We start from the raw sequence: 15,175 nt of genomic DNA on the forward strand, positions 1-15,175 counted from the left end.
ACTCAAGCTGCTGCTTGCCCTACGGCTTTGAATGATGATCCCAGCTTTTCGGAATTGGATAAATCTCTAATGAGAGGCATCAACTCTCCCAGGAAAATCAAAAGCGCCTACACCCTGACCATGTTCTCGCCACCCATCTCCAATGAAGAGAGCATTACAGATTTAGAAGTTTCCTTGGAAAAGGAAAAGGATGAGGCCAAAGAAAAGGATGCCGAGCCACGCAGCCTTACTGATAGTTTTGATCAAGGTTTTGAGACGGGATCCAATGAAACTGAGAGTCCCATAAAGCCCCAACGCAAATCCTCACTCAAACGCCAATCATCCATTGACTCTTCACGCACCCTACCAGAAAATCCCAATGGCTTTTCCACCCCCATTAAGAGTAAAAACCAAGAAAATTCTCATCACAACTCCAGTCAACAGCAACTCTTCAGTCCCATCTCAGTGCCTTTGAAGAATCGTCGTCGTTCCTTTTATGACAGTGAATCAAGGCGCAGCTCTTTGGCCATGCAAGTCATAAGAGAAGATCAACCCTTGGAACATCATGATATAAAGTCACCTAGTAATCTTACCAACACTCAAGCCTTCTTTGCCAATGCCCCCACATTGGATATGACCAGTGACTTGTCTGCTGATCAAAACAAGACCTCAAACTTTTGGATAAAGTCCGGAGACTTTAACATTAATTTGGACATTTACAAAAATGATGTGGAAAGGGTAAAACTCCTCTATGAGATCTTCAGCCAGAGAAGCTGTGATACCAAGGATTTGCATTTTGGCATAGACGAATACAAATTTGCTGTACATGCCTCCCAGTATGAAGACGACAAAGTTGATTTTCGTTTACCCAAATCGGAAGGCTCTTCACAATATTGGTTTTCCACTGGTGATATGGCCATACCTTTTCCTGGCAAATTTCTAACAAAAGACAAGATAAGGCGTTTATTCGCATTCATCAAGGCCTCAGTGGAGGAGACTGGCATCTTGCGTTTCGGTGTGGATGATGTGGAGTTTTCTAATGTTCCCGAATTTTGGAATCAATCCCCGAAATATTCATTGGAGAGTCAATACAGCATGTTGGTGGGCCTGCAATCGGGTCATAGCAATGGCCTGGAGGGACGCAGCAAAGATGCTTGGCCCCATTCCAAGCCGGTGCCTGTAAGTGATTTGGATCATTCTGATTTTGAGTGCGAAGACTTTGATGAGCAGTCTTCATCATCATCGACCAATCGACGCCTCTCGTTTTCCCCCTTTAGCAGCAAAAGTTTTGATTTAAGCCCAAGCCCTGAATCCTTTGGTATGGGCTATGAAAATGAACCTCTAGATCATTTGTTTGAAAATCCCTCAAAGATAAAGTCACAAAAGGACAAGCAAAACTTGGCTGCCACCACTTTGCCAGATGCCCTTAATACTTTTCAAAATCAAAGGGAACGCTTGAGTTTGGTTAAGGAGCGCATTGCATCCTATGACAATGCTCTCAACATATCTTGTGATTCCTTGGATGGCCTTAAGGGAACTCCCGATTACATTCCCAAATTGAAAAGTATTATCTCGAAGATAAGCAAAATTGGCTGCGGTAATGGTTTTAAGGATTGCTCCTTGGCTGATTTGGAACGTTTTATATTCTTTTTGAGTCGTTATGCTGACGTCTGCTTAAATAGCTGTAGTAGTCATATGGATAAAATCCTGGATGCCCTTATGGATCAAAGATCCCAGAAAAATGTGGATTAAGATTTTTCTAAAAAAAATTAATTTTGTTGTATATAAGTGCCTATTTTAAGCTGATCCTTAAAAAAGGTTAGTTAGTTGTAAGATTTTTTTTCAATAATAAAATTTGACATTTTTTAAGAAAAAAAAATCGTATTGTTTTGGTTTCATTTTGAAATTAAAAATTGTTAAAAAAAAATTTTTTTATATTCTACTAGACATCATATATTAAAGACTCATTCACTTTATAATAAAATTAAGGTGTGTCTTTCGAATGCAAATTTGCCCATGAACATTCCATCAATGAACAGGGGCAAACTTCTCACATATCAATGAGTGCAGTCCGATTCAAGTTTAAGCTCAATGATAAGGAGCCTCCTATAGCCGAATTCGAACGGCATGCCACAGTGCGACACCTCTTTTGAGGAGAAGTTTTTACATGGCATAGTACAAGGCATAAGGAGGGAATAACCACAGCTGAAAATTTTATGATAGTCTCGCCAGGATTCGAACCCAGGCGTTCAGCGTCATGGGCAGACATACTAACCTCTACGCTACGATGGCTTAAATTTTATGTTCAGTTTGATTTGAGCTAATGTTTAGAATTGCTTATGTACGAGTATATTACTAAACGGCAAAAGGGTTTTATAAAGTCGAGTTTGTGGTACATATTACGGCCAAACGACTAAATGGGTTTTAATGGCCATCAATCGAAAAAGATGTGAACAATATATATGAAAATTAATTTTCCGAAAAGAAAAGACACGAAAATGAGGAATTAATTTTCAATAAAATAAGAAGAAGCAGAAACACAGAAAATTGTCGTTGCCTTTTACTTAATCATCCGTTATTTGTGTGAAAAGGAAGGTGGGAGTAGTAGTGGTAAAAGTGTGAGAAGTGACTGGTGTGTATGCGGTGCAGGTATGTGGTGGTGTGATGTGTGTGTCCATACTTGGTTTTCTCTGCCATGAAGGTCAATCAGTAGCTAAAGCTGCGACTATGGACAATGATTTGTGCGTTTTAATATGTTGGCAACGTTGAAGACAGAGTTGTTGGAAGTCATAACAAAACACTACATGCAAAATTTGGACCAAATCGGATAAAAATTTCGGCTTGCAAGGGCTCAAGAAGTCATTTCGAGAGATTGGTTTACAAGGGAGCTTTATCAATTTTGGACCGCACTTGGCACAGTTATTGAAGTCATTACAGAACACTACATGCAAAATTCCATCGGATTTTTATCAGCCAAATCGAATAAAAATATCGGCTTCCAGGGGCTCAAAAAGTCAAATCGGGAGATCGGTTCACAAGGAAGCTATTTCAGGTTATAGACCGATTTCAGTCAAATCGGATGAAAATTGTGGCTTCCAAGAGCTCAAAAATTCAAATCGGGAGATCGGTTTATATGGGAGCTATATCAGGTTGTAGACCGATTTTAACCGTACTTGGCACCGTTGTTACAAGTCAAAACATAACATATGTGCAAAATTTCTGCCAAATCGGATGGAAATTGTGACTAGTAGGGGCTCAAAATTCAAATCAGGAGATTGGTTTATATGGGAGCTATTTCAGGTTATAGACCGATTTAGACCGTATGTGGCACAGTTTTTGGAAGTCATAACAGAACGCTATGTGAAATATTTCAGCCAAATCGGATGAAAGTTGAGGCTTCCAGGAGCTGAAGAAGTAAAATCGGGAGATCAATTTATATCAGAGCTATATCAGGTTCTTGACCGATTTGGACAGTACTTGGCGCAGCTGGTGGAAGCCATCAAAGAACACTATGGGCAAAATTTCAGCAAAATCGGACAAAAATGGTGGCCTACAGGGGCTTAAGAAATCAAATCGGGAGATCGGTTTATAGGGGAGCTGTATCCAAATCTGAACCGATATGGCCCATTTGCAATCTCCAATAACCTAAATCAATATAAGGTATCTGCGCAAAATTTCAAGCCGCTAGCTCTACGCGTTCGACCGCTAGCGTGGTTTCGACAGACGGACGTTCTAATTATTGGGTTGCCCAAAAAGTAATTGCGGATTTTTTAAAAGAAAGTAAATGCATTTAAAAAAAAAATAAAGGATAGAATGAACTTTAATCAAATATACTTTTTTTACACTTTTTTTCTAAAGCAAGCTAAAAGTAACAGCTGATAACTGACGGAAGAAAGAATGCAATTACAGAGTCACAAGCTGTGAAAAAATTTGTCAACGCCGACTTTATGAAAAATCCGCAATTACTTTTTGGGCAACCCTATAGTTATAATTATTGTAGTTATAATTAGTTCTTATTAGAATTTCAATATTTCGAGATGTTACAAACGGAATGACTAGATTAGTATACCCCTATCTTATGATGGTGGGTGTTAAAAAGGAGGAATACGTAAAAGCTTGCTAAGTTCGGCCGGGCCGAATCTCATATACCCTCCACCATGGATAGCATTTGTCGAGTTATTTTCCCGTCATCTCTTCTTAGGCAAAAAAGGATATAAGAAAAGATTTGCTCTGCTGTTAGAGCGATATCAAGATATGGTCCGGTTTGGACCACAATTAAATTATATGTTGGAGACCTGTGTAAAATGTCAGCCACTTCGAATAAGAATTGCGCCCTTTGGGGGCTCAAGAAGTAAAATAGAGAGATCGATTTATATGGGAGCTGTATCAGGCTATAGACCGATTCAGACCATAATAAACAAGAATGTTGATGGTCGTGAGAGGATCCGTTGTACAAATTGCAGGCAAATCGGATAATAATTGCGACCTCTAGAGGCTCAAGAAGTCAAGATCCCAGATCGGTTTATATGGCAGCTATATCAGGTTATGAACCCATTTGAACAGTTGTTGAATAATAAAATACGTCATGCAAATTTCAGCCAAATCGGATAGGAATTGCGCTCTCTAGAAGCTCAAGAAGTCAAGTCCCCAGATCTGTTTATATGACAGCTATATCAGGTTATGAACCGATTTGAACCATACCTGGCACAGTTGTTGAATATCATAACAAAACACTTCGTGCAAAAATGCATTCAAATCGAATAAGAATTGCGCCCTCTAGAGGCTCAAGAAGTCAAGACCCAAGATCGGTTTATATAACAGCTATAACAGGTTATGGACTAACTTGAACCATACTTGGCACAGTTGTTAGATATCATAAAAAAACACGCAGTGCAAAATTTCATTCCAATTGGATAAGAATTGCGCACTCTAGAGGCTCAAGAAGTCAAGACCCAAGATCGGTTTGTATGGCAGCTATATCAAGTTATGATCCGATTTGAACCATACTTGGCACAGTTATTCGATATCACAACAAAACACCTCGGGCAAAATTTCATTTCAATCGGATAAGAATTGCGCACTCTAGAGGCTCAAGAAGTCAAGAAGTCAAGACCCAAGATCGGTTTATATGGCAGCTATATCAAAACATGGACCGATATGGCCCATTAACAATACCAGCCGACCTACGCTAATAAGAAGTATGTGTGCAATTCAAGCGGCTAGCTTTACTCCTTCGGAAGTTAGCGTGCTTTCGACAGACGGACGGACGGACATGGCTAGATCGACATAAAAGGATATATATACTTTATGGGGTCTCAGACGAATATTTCGAATATACAAACAGAATGACAAAATTATGTTGGAGGGTATAAAAAGGACAGAGCCCTGGGGTACACCTGCGGTCAATTTATGCTCATTGGATGGGAACCCATCTATAACGATTCGTATAGTGTGATCTCTGAAAAAGCTCGAAATAAATTGAACAAAGTCATTACCGACAAGCCCTTTATGTCAAAATTCACTCCTTCTTTCATACATCCATCATTCTTCAATGCATTAAGTGTTTTTTTTTTATTTTTTAAAACATATTCCATCATTTTACAAAAAATTCTAATCGTGTTTATATTTTCCTTGTTTTTTCAGGTATGTATTTTTTCTACTTAGGACATTCTCAAGTCTCAGTAAGTTATAATAACTGTTTTTTCTCGTAAATATTAAACGTTTTGGCATAATAGTCACATGATTTTTATGAGAAATCTTGTCAAAATTCGATTTTCAAAAAAAATTTTGCTGAAATAGGATTTTGCCCCTAGTTTTTGACCCAAAATAATAATATCATTTTTTTTTTATCCCATAATGCCCCTTTCGCTCTACTTTTCCCGTGACATCCTTACAGGGGTTTTAATCGGTGGGACGTGCCTCTCAGTTTTCGAAAATACCTCAAGGGCAGGTCAATGGATATGGCCCTCCACGAACGAGAGTGAGTGCGCCATGGTGAACTTTATAGATTTTGAAGAGGCTTCTAACAAAATGAAGATATTTTATGATACATTTTCGCCACCCTCGAAAGCACGGTAATTGATACAGATATCTGCAGGAATAATATACAACGGGGCAATAATATAAATGCAGACTTGTATGCAGGTACGGTAATAAATCGAGACACAAGGGGAACGCCTCATAAGATGTGTTCTCGGCGATTCTCTGGAACCTCGTGACGAACCAAATTCAGCGATGGAATGATTCATGGATGAAATGCTGTCAAAGGTCTCAGGTTACCTGGCAGCGAGATGGATTCGGTATAGGGTCTACAGAAATTTCCTTCCCAATAAATGGATTGGGCAACGACGAGGCCTCGGTCCTTACTAATGGGACCGAATCGAGATTGAAACTTTAAAATTTATTTTCCCGGTTAAGGACGATGAGACCTCGATCTGTACTGAAGGCTCCAAGATACAGTCAGAAACAGGATAAGTGGTCTAATCTGATGCCCCTGATATCCGTAGTTGGCTGAGGCTTACCGAGTAGTGCACGGTCTTTGCATACAAGCAGAGATCTGTGCCTTTCGAATAGCCCCAACTGAAATCGTGGCAAAAACTGAAATTAAAACGAAATTTTTAAAGAAATTTTTTTTTTTCATTTTTTAGAAACTTTTTAATTATTTAGAAACTTTTTCCCCAATTTTTTTCCTTATTTTTACAGAAAATTTTAACAACAATTTTATTTTTCAAGTTTTTTTTTGCCTGTTAGGGCGAAGATCGTTAATTTTTACAATTTTCGTTTGTTTCTCTTTCGAGACGAGCCCAATGATCGGAGATGCAAATGTAAAAGGAAAGCCATAGACAGAAACACACTCCAACCACTATGGGACGCGCTTCGTCTTTGGTTAGAAGACTTTTCAGCCATATTAGGTGTGATGGCTTCAAGGTCCGTGCGTTGGTATGTTGTATTTGAATCGTATTACTAGCGAAAACGCAACTATGATAAAATAACCACATTAACCACGCTCGACAACCCTGTCTATTAGCTGTACTTTTCCCAATTCATGTATTTTTGTGTAATGACAGACATTCTTTCTGAGGCAAATTACACTTCTTCCGTACTACACATGATTTTGTGCATCTGTTGGAAGTTGTATTGATGGCTTCGAACCCTAAGATAGCGGCAACGACTGGCCGAGCTCTGCCGAATTTTTAATTTTTCAAGTTTTTTTTTTGCTTGTCAGAGAATTTTACAATTTTTGTTTGTTTCTCTTGTTTCTCTTTCGAGACGAGCTCATTTTATTTCTAGAAAATCTTCTGTAAACTTTATTTCTGAAAAATTTTCTCTAAATTTTATTTCTAGAAAATTGTTTCCAAATTTTTTCTTTAAATTATTATTTGTATAGAAAACTTTTCAAAGAAAATTTTTAAATTTTTTTCCTTAGACAAGTTTATTTTGGTAGAAAGTTTTGTCGAAATATAATTTCTATGTTAGAAACCCAGGAATAGTCTGCTCTTTATTTCTGTCTAACCTAACAGTCTACAAACATAGACTCGCCTAAATATTTCTAATTAGGGATAATTGGGGTTTTAACAAACCCCTAATGATTTCTTAAAATATACGCAAGAAACCAGGAAAAATGATTTCCCTATTCAAAGAAATTTCAGTAGACCATAAAAATGAGCAAATCTGCAGCAGATGTTCAGGGCAAAGGGCTTAGCGCTCATCTTAGAACAGGTAATCTCTGCCTCTAGTGTCATATGAGTGTGGATTAATTATGACGCTAATGAGTAAAATGTGCTAAATTCAGGCAAACTGCCCAAAACACCGAAGAGGATTCTTAAGTAGACAGGCTTCAGTGAAATGAAGTGTGGTGGGGAGGTTTTTGTACCTAGGCAAAGTTCTAGGCAAAAATTACCTAAGTTGACATTATACTCAGCCCCTAAAAGATGCAGACTTCTTACCTAACTAGGATCTCTTTTTCCTTCATTTCGCTTATAAGCAGCTGCAATTTTGTGTTTAATGTCAGTTATAAACTGTCTAACGTCTAACGTTTACCTCAGCAAAGCTAAAAGAAAATTTGAAAATTTTACGAAGAAGTTAAACAAAATCTATCACCATGGTGGTATCACAACAATATGCCCATGGCATACCAAAACGTTTGAGTATAGAAGAATTGAAAAAGAAATACGAAACCCAAATGCCACAGGAAGCCTCTAAACCCCAATCTCCAAAGGTGACTAAGAAAATCAAGGTCAAACAATTGGCTTCTTTATATAATGGCAAAATTTCCCAATTAATGGAGAAAGAGCATGGCAATAAGAAAGCCAACAATACGAAGGATTCCCAAAAGTCATCCTTGCCCAAACCTGTGCCTTTGCCAAGAACTCGTTTCGATCAGAACCAAACTCCAGTGCCAAGTCCTCGCTCCAAGACTTTGGCCAAGCTGCAAAAGAGTTCCACGTTTTTTGTGGCCGAGGATATCCTGGCCAAACTCTCTGTCAAAGACAAGGCTCTACTCTATACCCAGTTTGTCAATGATATGTCACGTAAAAATCCTAAATTTGTCAACCATGCCGAAAGGATTGAAGCCAATCTTAAGAAGGAAGTAAAACGAGGCGAAGTTGTCAATGAGAAACAGGAATCGGTGAAACATCTCTTGAAGGAAATTGAAGCTAGATGTGTATTCCCCAGACAAACCATATCGCCGGAAGCCATGCCCAGAGTAACTACAATACAAAGGCCAAGCAGAAGGGATTCCTTTAAGGAGACTGTGACAAAGTCTAAGGAATTTGAGGACTTGATGAAAAGAGAAGAGTCTCACATTTCCAGCTTAACCATAACACTACAAAGCAACAACGATAAAGACTTGCAAACGAGGCATAGAAGAGCCAAGTCCTTGCCTAGGCATAAAACCCAGGAAGATGATCTGAATCTCTGCGAAACTGTGCACAAGCGTAACAATGATAAAATGCGCACCACTCTGTCCATTGATGTCTATGCTCCACCCAAAAAGATACGACGTACCCGAGCAGAACATTTGGCTCCTGCTCAGCTCTTCCAAAATCAGCATTTGGAGCAGTTGTTTTATACATGGCTGAAAGAACGCCAGCTAGAAGTTGAAACAACAAAAGAAGTTTTGGGTCAATCCAAAATCGATCAACTTTTGGAGCAGGCCATAGCCAAATTGGAGACGGTGGAAACCAAACAGAAGAAGCAAGTAGAGGTGGAAGTAGAAGATAAAGTAGTCCCAACAACTCAGCAACCTTGCTCTAAGCCCATGATTAGCTCCGAATCTTCTACCACCTCTTCGGCTAAGCATTCGGCAGCCGAAGAAAGCGAATCTGGTGTTTCAAATATGGAAAAGGTAAGTCCCCTGTCCATTACATTTAAAGGCCCCTCGTACTCACATCTACCTCCTCTGTTAACTCTCCAGCACATCTCAGATGTTTCGCCTCAAGAATGTACCGAATCCACCATAGATGATTCGGGCTTTGTTAAACCCCTTAAGGCCTCGAGGAAAAAGAAAATGCGACGCTCTTTAACATGGCGCAAGGATAGTACCATGATTGAATCCAACATTCTTATCAGCTCCACCGATTCTGAAGCCGATCATCAATTAGCCCAGAGAAAGCCTCCCAGCAAACTTGCCAACACAGACTCCCCTTCCTTCAATGAAGACAGTCAATTCGTAGAGCCAAGTTTTGAGGAATTGGATAAGACCCTAATGAAGTCGGTCAACTCACCCAGGAAGATAAAATCTGCCTACACTTTAACGGTGTGCACACCAAACTCAGGACTTGATTCTTCCTCTACCTCTTCCCTAAATACCAAAAGAGAAAGGCATATGGAAATGAACCAAAGCAACATGGCCAACTACTCAACTTCCAAGGACTCCCACATGAAGAAGATGACTGAATTGCCTCGTTCCCTGGTAGATAGTTTTGATCAGGGGTTTGAGACTGGATCCAATGATGTAGATAGCCCCGTTAGATCCAATAGAAAAGCAAGGCCCAGTCGCTCTAAAAATTCCCCTACTCCCATGGAAAACCAACTGGCTCCAGAATCTCACAAGGCCTCTCGAGATAAAAACCAGAAATCTTTGGCTAATCCTTCATGCTTTTCCACACCCATCAAGCATCAGGCACAGCATAATCTTAGTTCCGCCTTTAATGAGACTACCACTGAAGTTCAAACCCAAATCTTCAGTCCCATATCGGTGCCTGTGAAAAATCGTCGCCGTTCCATATATGACAATGAGTCGCGACGTAGTTCCTTGGCCATGCAAGTCATAAGGGAAGATCATCCTTTGGAGCACCATGAGATACAATCACCCAGCTCTGTCCAAAACTCGGGGGCCTTCTTTGCCAATGCTCCCACCCTGGAGTTCAGCAGTAATTTAAGCGATCAGACTCAACAATGCTCCTCGTTCTGGATAAAATCTGGAGATTTTTCCATTTCCCTGGACATACAAAAGAATGAAAGTGATCGCCTGAAATTACTTTACGAAATCTTTAGCCAAAGGAGCTGTGATACCAAGGATCTACACTTTGGCATAGATGGTCATCGTTTTGCGGTACATCATAATGCCTATGAGGAACAGGACAATGCCCATCGTTTGCCCCAGCTCGAAGGTTACTCTCAATATTGGTTTTCCAGCGGTGATTTGGCCATACCTTTCAGTGGAAAATTAATGGCCAGCCAGAAGGTTGAAAGACTGTTCCAATTCATCAAAGCTTCAGTGGAGGAGACGGGAGTTTTGCAATTTGGAGTAGATAATGTGGAATTCTCCAATGTCTCCCAATATTGGAGTCAGTCTCCAAAATTTTCCCTGGAAAGCAATTACAGCATGCTGGTGGGTTTGCAGTCTGGTCAAAGCAATGGCCTGGAAGGACGCAGCAAATATGCCTGGCCCCATTCAAAACCTGTGCAGGTTAGCGATTTGGACCAATCCGATTTTGAGAGTGAATATTTTGAGGATAATGTATCCGGACGCTCTTCACTATCACCATTTGGTAATGAGCAGGCCCAAAGCTCGGATACTTTTGGTAACGACTACCAAAATGAGTCATTGGATCAATTATTCCAAAAAACCAAAAATGAAAAGGCCTCACAGTCCAATGACTCCACCAAAGTTCCCCAAGTGATGAATATTCTGCAAAAGCAACATCAGCGTTTGAGCTCAGTCAAGGAGCGTTTATCTAGCTATCACAAATCAAAAGCTCCCGCCGCTGAACCTTTGGATGCTTTGAAGGGAAGCCCTGAATATATTGCCAAACTAAAAGATGTTGTCTCTCACATCAGTCGCATAGGTTCAGATGATGGTTTTAAGAATTGCTCCTTGGAAGACTTGGAACGTTATATGTTCTTTTTGAGCCGTTATGCTGATATCTGTTTGAATAGTTGCAGTGGCCATATGGATAAGATATTGGATGCCTTACTGGATCAGAGAGCGGTGTTCGTTTAGATCCCAATTAAGGCCTTAAGGTATATGACATGGGCAAAAAAAATTTCCCAACTATAATTTTAAGTTTAAATTTGAAATAATTATTAAAATTAACAAAAGAGCCTTTAAAAGGACATCGATTTAAGAAAGTTGTACAAAATTAATAAATGAAGCATTTTTTTACATAATGTCTTTACTTTAATTGTTGTAGCCATGCAAGTGTGACGATCCTCGTCAAGCTCCTGTTCCGGTCCAAATGACCGATCGCCGCGGGAACAGGGTACCCATTGGTTATTTTAGAGCAAAGTGTTTGGGGGGCCGCCCATCCCAAAAACAATCCCCAAAGAGGACAAATTTAGGACCATAGTATTATGGGGTGGGTTACAATGAAAAGTCTTTGGGAGTAAAGCACGAATTTGTTATCAATATTCGGGAAAAGTGTCTATGGGGCCACCCCACCCACATAACGCCAACAATATAGGACGTATTTGCTGACTATTCCAATATAGGGCTGTAATAAGAGGTATTTTAGAGCCGCCCCATCCCCTAACCACCACCAAACCGGTAATGTTTGCCGACTATGGGAATATGGACCTCAAATGAATGGTATTTGGGAGTAGACCACAAATCTGATATGCACACTCGGGATAAACTGCCTAGGGGACGTCTCACCCCCAAATAAAACGTAGTTGCTCACCATGACAATTTGGGTCTTAAAGAGAGTGGTCTCGATATTTATCGTTTTTAGGGCCCATACCCCAAACCGGACATATTTGCTGACGTTTGCAATAAGGGGTTTAAATGAAAGGTATTTCAGATCAGAAAACGATATCCAATTTTGAGGCCAATGGCAATATGGGGTTCATATAAATGATATTGGGTTGCCCAAAAAGTAATTGCGGATTTTTCATATAGTCGGCGTTGACAAAGCTCGTGACTCTGTAATTGCATTCTTTCTTCTGTCAGTTATCAGCTGTTACTTTTAGCTTGCTTTAGAAAAAAAGTGTAAAAAAAGTATATTTGATTAAAGTTCATTCTAAGTTTTATTAAAAATGCATTTACTTTCTTTTAAAAAATCTGCAATTACTTTTTGGGCAACCCAATATTTGAGAGTAGAGCACTATGCCGATATATTTTCAGGGCTAAGTGTTTGGGGGATTACCCTACTCCCCAAAACACCCCATAAATCGGGCATATTTACCGACCACGTCAATGGGGCGCTCAAATTAAAGGTATTGGGGAGAAGAGTTCGAAATTGATACCCACTTTCGGAACCAATCTATGAGTATACCTCTTCCCCAAAACACCCCACAAAGAGCAATTATTTACCGACCATTGCAATATGGGGCTCAAATAAAGATATTTGGATATTAGATATTACAATACGAATCTGATATCCAAATGTGGGACCATGTATTTTCCTAAATTACTTACATTTTTATTGGTTGACTTCTTAATCTGTTCGGATATTTTTCCACCAGTCGATCTCGGATTTTGTGCCACATATTTTATCACATTGCGTTTCTCATGATGAGATAACGCTTTGGGTCACCCAGCGTTCTTATGATTGGAGACCAATTGACCACTGTCACCATATTTTTATACCCACCATCGTAGGATATACCACCTATATTCATTTAGTCATTCCGTATGCAATACATCGCAATATTAATTTCCGACCCTACAAAGTATATATGTTTCGGATCGTCGTAAAATTCTAAGTTGATTTAACGATGTCCGTGTGTCTGTCTGTTGTCATCACTCTAGAGCCTTCAAAAATTGAGATATTGAGCTGAAATTTGGCACAGATACGTCTTTTTGATACACGCTGGTTAAGTTCTTGAGCGGGCCAAATCGGACCATATTTGGATATAGCTGCTACATAGACCGATTTTCCGATAAAGGGTCCAATGCCCATAACTTTATTTTTCATCCGATTTTGCTGAAACAACAACTGACCCAAATATGGTTCAGATCGGACTATATTTAGATATGCTACCTGTCCGTCTGTTGTCATCTCTTTAGAGCCTTCAAAAATTGAGATATTAAGCTGAAATTTGGCACAGATACGTCTTTTTGATACACGCTGGTTAAGTTCTTGAGCGGGCCAAATCGGACCATATTTAGATTTAGCTGCTACATAGACCGATTTTCCGATAAAGGGTCCAATGCCCATAACTTTATTTTTCATCTGATTTTGCTGAAACAACAACTGACCCAAATATGGTTCAGATCGGACTATATTTAGATATAGCTACCATATAGACCGATCCCCCGATTTAGATACAGCTGTCATATAGATCAATATGCCGATAAAGGGTCTGAAGCCCATAAAAGCTTTATTTCTAACCGATTTCGCTAAAATTTGGAACAGTGAGTTTAGCCTCCCGATATGGTTCAGATCGGACTATATTTAGATATAGCTGCCATATAGAGCTATCTGCCGATAAGGGGTCTGAAGCCCATTAAAGCTTTATTTATTACACGATTTCCCTGAAATTTGAAACAGTGAGTAGGTTAAGACCTCCCAATATTGGACCTAAATATGGTTCTGATCGGACTATATTTAGATATAGCTGTCATATAGAGCGATCTGCCGATAAGGGGACTGAAGCCCATAAAAACTTTATTTATTACCCGATTTCGCTGAAATTTGAAACAGTGGGGTTTTCTGAGCCTCACGATATCCGACCTTAATATGGTTGAGATCGGTTTAGAATTGGATATATCTGCCAAAAAGAACAATATTTTGTTCTTCAAAATTGAATAGTGTCATAAAGGGTGATTTTTTTGAGGTTAGGATTTTCATGCATTAGTATTTGACAGATCACGTGGGATTTCAGACATGGTGTCAAAGAGAAAGATGCTCAGTATGCTTTGACATTTCATCATGAATAGACTTACTAACGAGCAACGCTTGCAAATCATTGAATTTTATTACCAAAATCAGTGTTCGGTTCGAAATGTGTTCATTCACCGTTCAGCGATGAGGCTCATTTCTGGTTGAATGGCTACGTAAATAAGCAAAATTGCCGCATTTGGAGTGAAGAGCAACCAGAAGCCGTTCAAGAACTGCCCATGCATCCCGAAAAATGCACTGTTTGGTGTGATTTGTACGCTGGTGGAATCATTGGACCGTATTTTTTCAAAGATGCTGTTGGACGCAACGTTACGGTGAATGAACACATTTCGAACCGAACACTGATTTTAGTAATAAAATTCAATGATTTGCAAGCGTTGCTCGTTAGTAAGTCTATTCATGATGAAATGTCAAAGCATACTGAGCATCTTTCTCTTTGACACCATGTCTGAAATCCCACGTGATCTGTCAAATACTAATGCATGAAAATCCTAACCTCAAAAAAATCACCCTTTACGTTACAGGTCCAGTATCTATTAGAAAAGCAAGATAACGCACCACCATAACTGTCTTAGCGAATAAATTGAAAACAAAATCTGCAAGATCCGTTATATTTGCAAGAACAATCTCAACAACACAATGTGTAGGAATAATTCCTTTGCTCTTTTTTTTCTTTATTTATTATTGGGTTGCACAAAAAGTAATTGCGGATTTTTTAAAAGAAAGTAAATGCATTTTTAATAAAACTTAGAATGAACTTTAATCAAATATACTTTTTTTACACTTTTTTTCTAAAGCAAGCTAAAATTAACAGCTGATAACTGACAGAAGAAAGAATGCAATTACGGAGTCACAAGCCGTTGAAAAAATTTGTCAACGCCGACTATATAAAAAATCCGCAATTACTT

General features: G+C 39.2%; 2 protein-coding genes across 7 annotated transcripts in view; both read left to right on the plus strand.

Moving 5' to 3' along the window:
• The window catches only part of LOC106083188 (serine-rich adhesin for platelets), a 536,175-nt gene that overhangs the window by 430,992 nt on the left and 90,008 nt on the right, over positions 1-15,175 (plus strand). The gene's annotated exons all lie outside the window — the stretch shown is intronic.
• LOC106083190 (uncharacterized) lies at positions 7,532-11,530 on the plus strand. Its single transcript, XM_013246071.2, has 2 exons — positions 7,532-9,328; positions 9,398-11,530. Exons 1-2 carry the CDS (start codon positions 8,081-8,083, stop codon positions 11,426-11,428), a joined length of 3,279 nt encoding a protein of 1,092 aa, XP_013101525.2. The 5' UTR covers positions 7,532-8,080; the 3' UTR covers positions 11,429-11,530.

This window comes from Stomoxys calcitrans, chromosome 3 (genome assembly GCF_963082655.1).
Source record: "Stomoxys calcitrans chromosome 3, idStoCalc2.1, whole genome shotgun sequence".
Lineage (NCBI taxonomy): Eukaryota > Metazoa > Arthropoda > Insecta > Diptera > Muscidae > Stomoxys > Stomoxys calcitrans.

Excerpts from the sequence above, each read along its gene's own strand:
- LOC106083190 (XM_013246071.2), top strand. The coding sequence starts at position 8,081 with ATGGTGGTATCACAACAATATGCCCATGGCATACCAAAACGTTTGAGT. Across the intron at positions 9,329-9,397 it reads GTGTTTCAAATATGGAAAAG|CACATCTCAGATGTTTCGCC; the intron begins GTAAGTCCCCTG and ends TTAACTCTCCAG.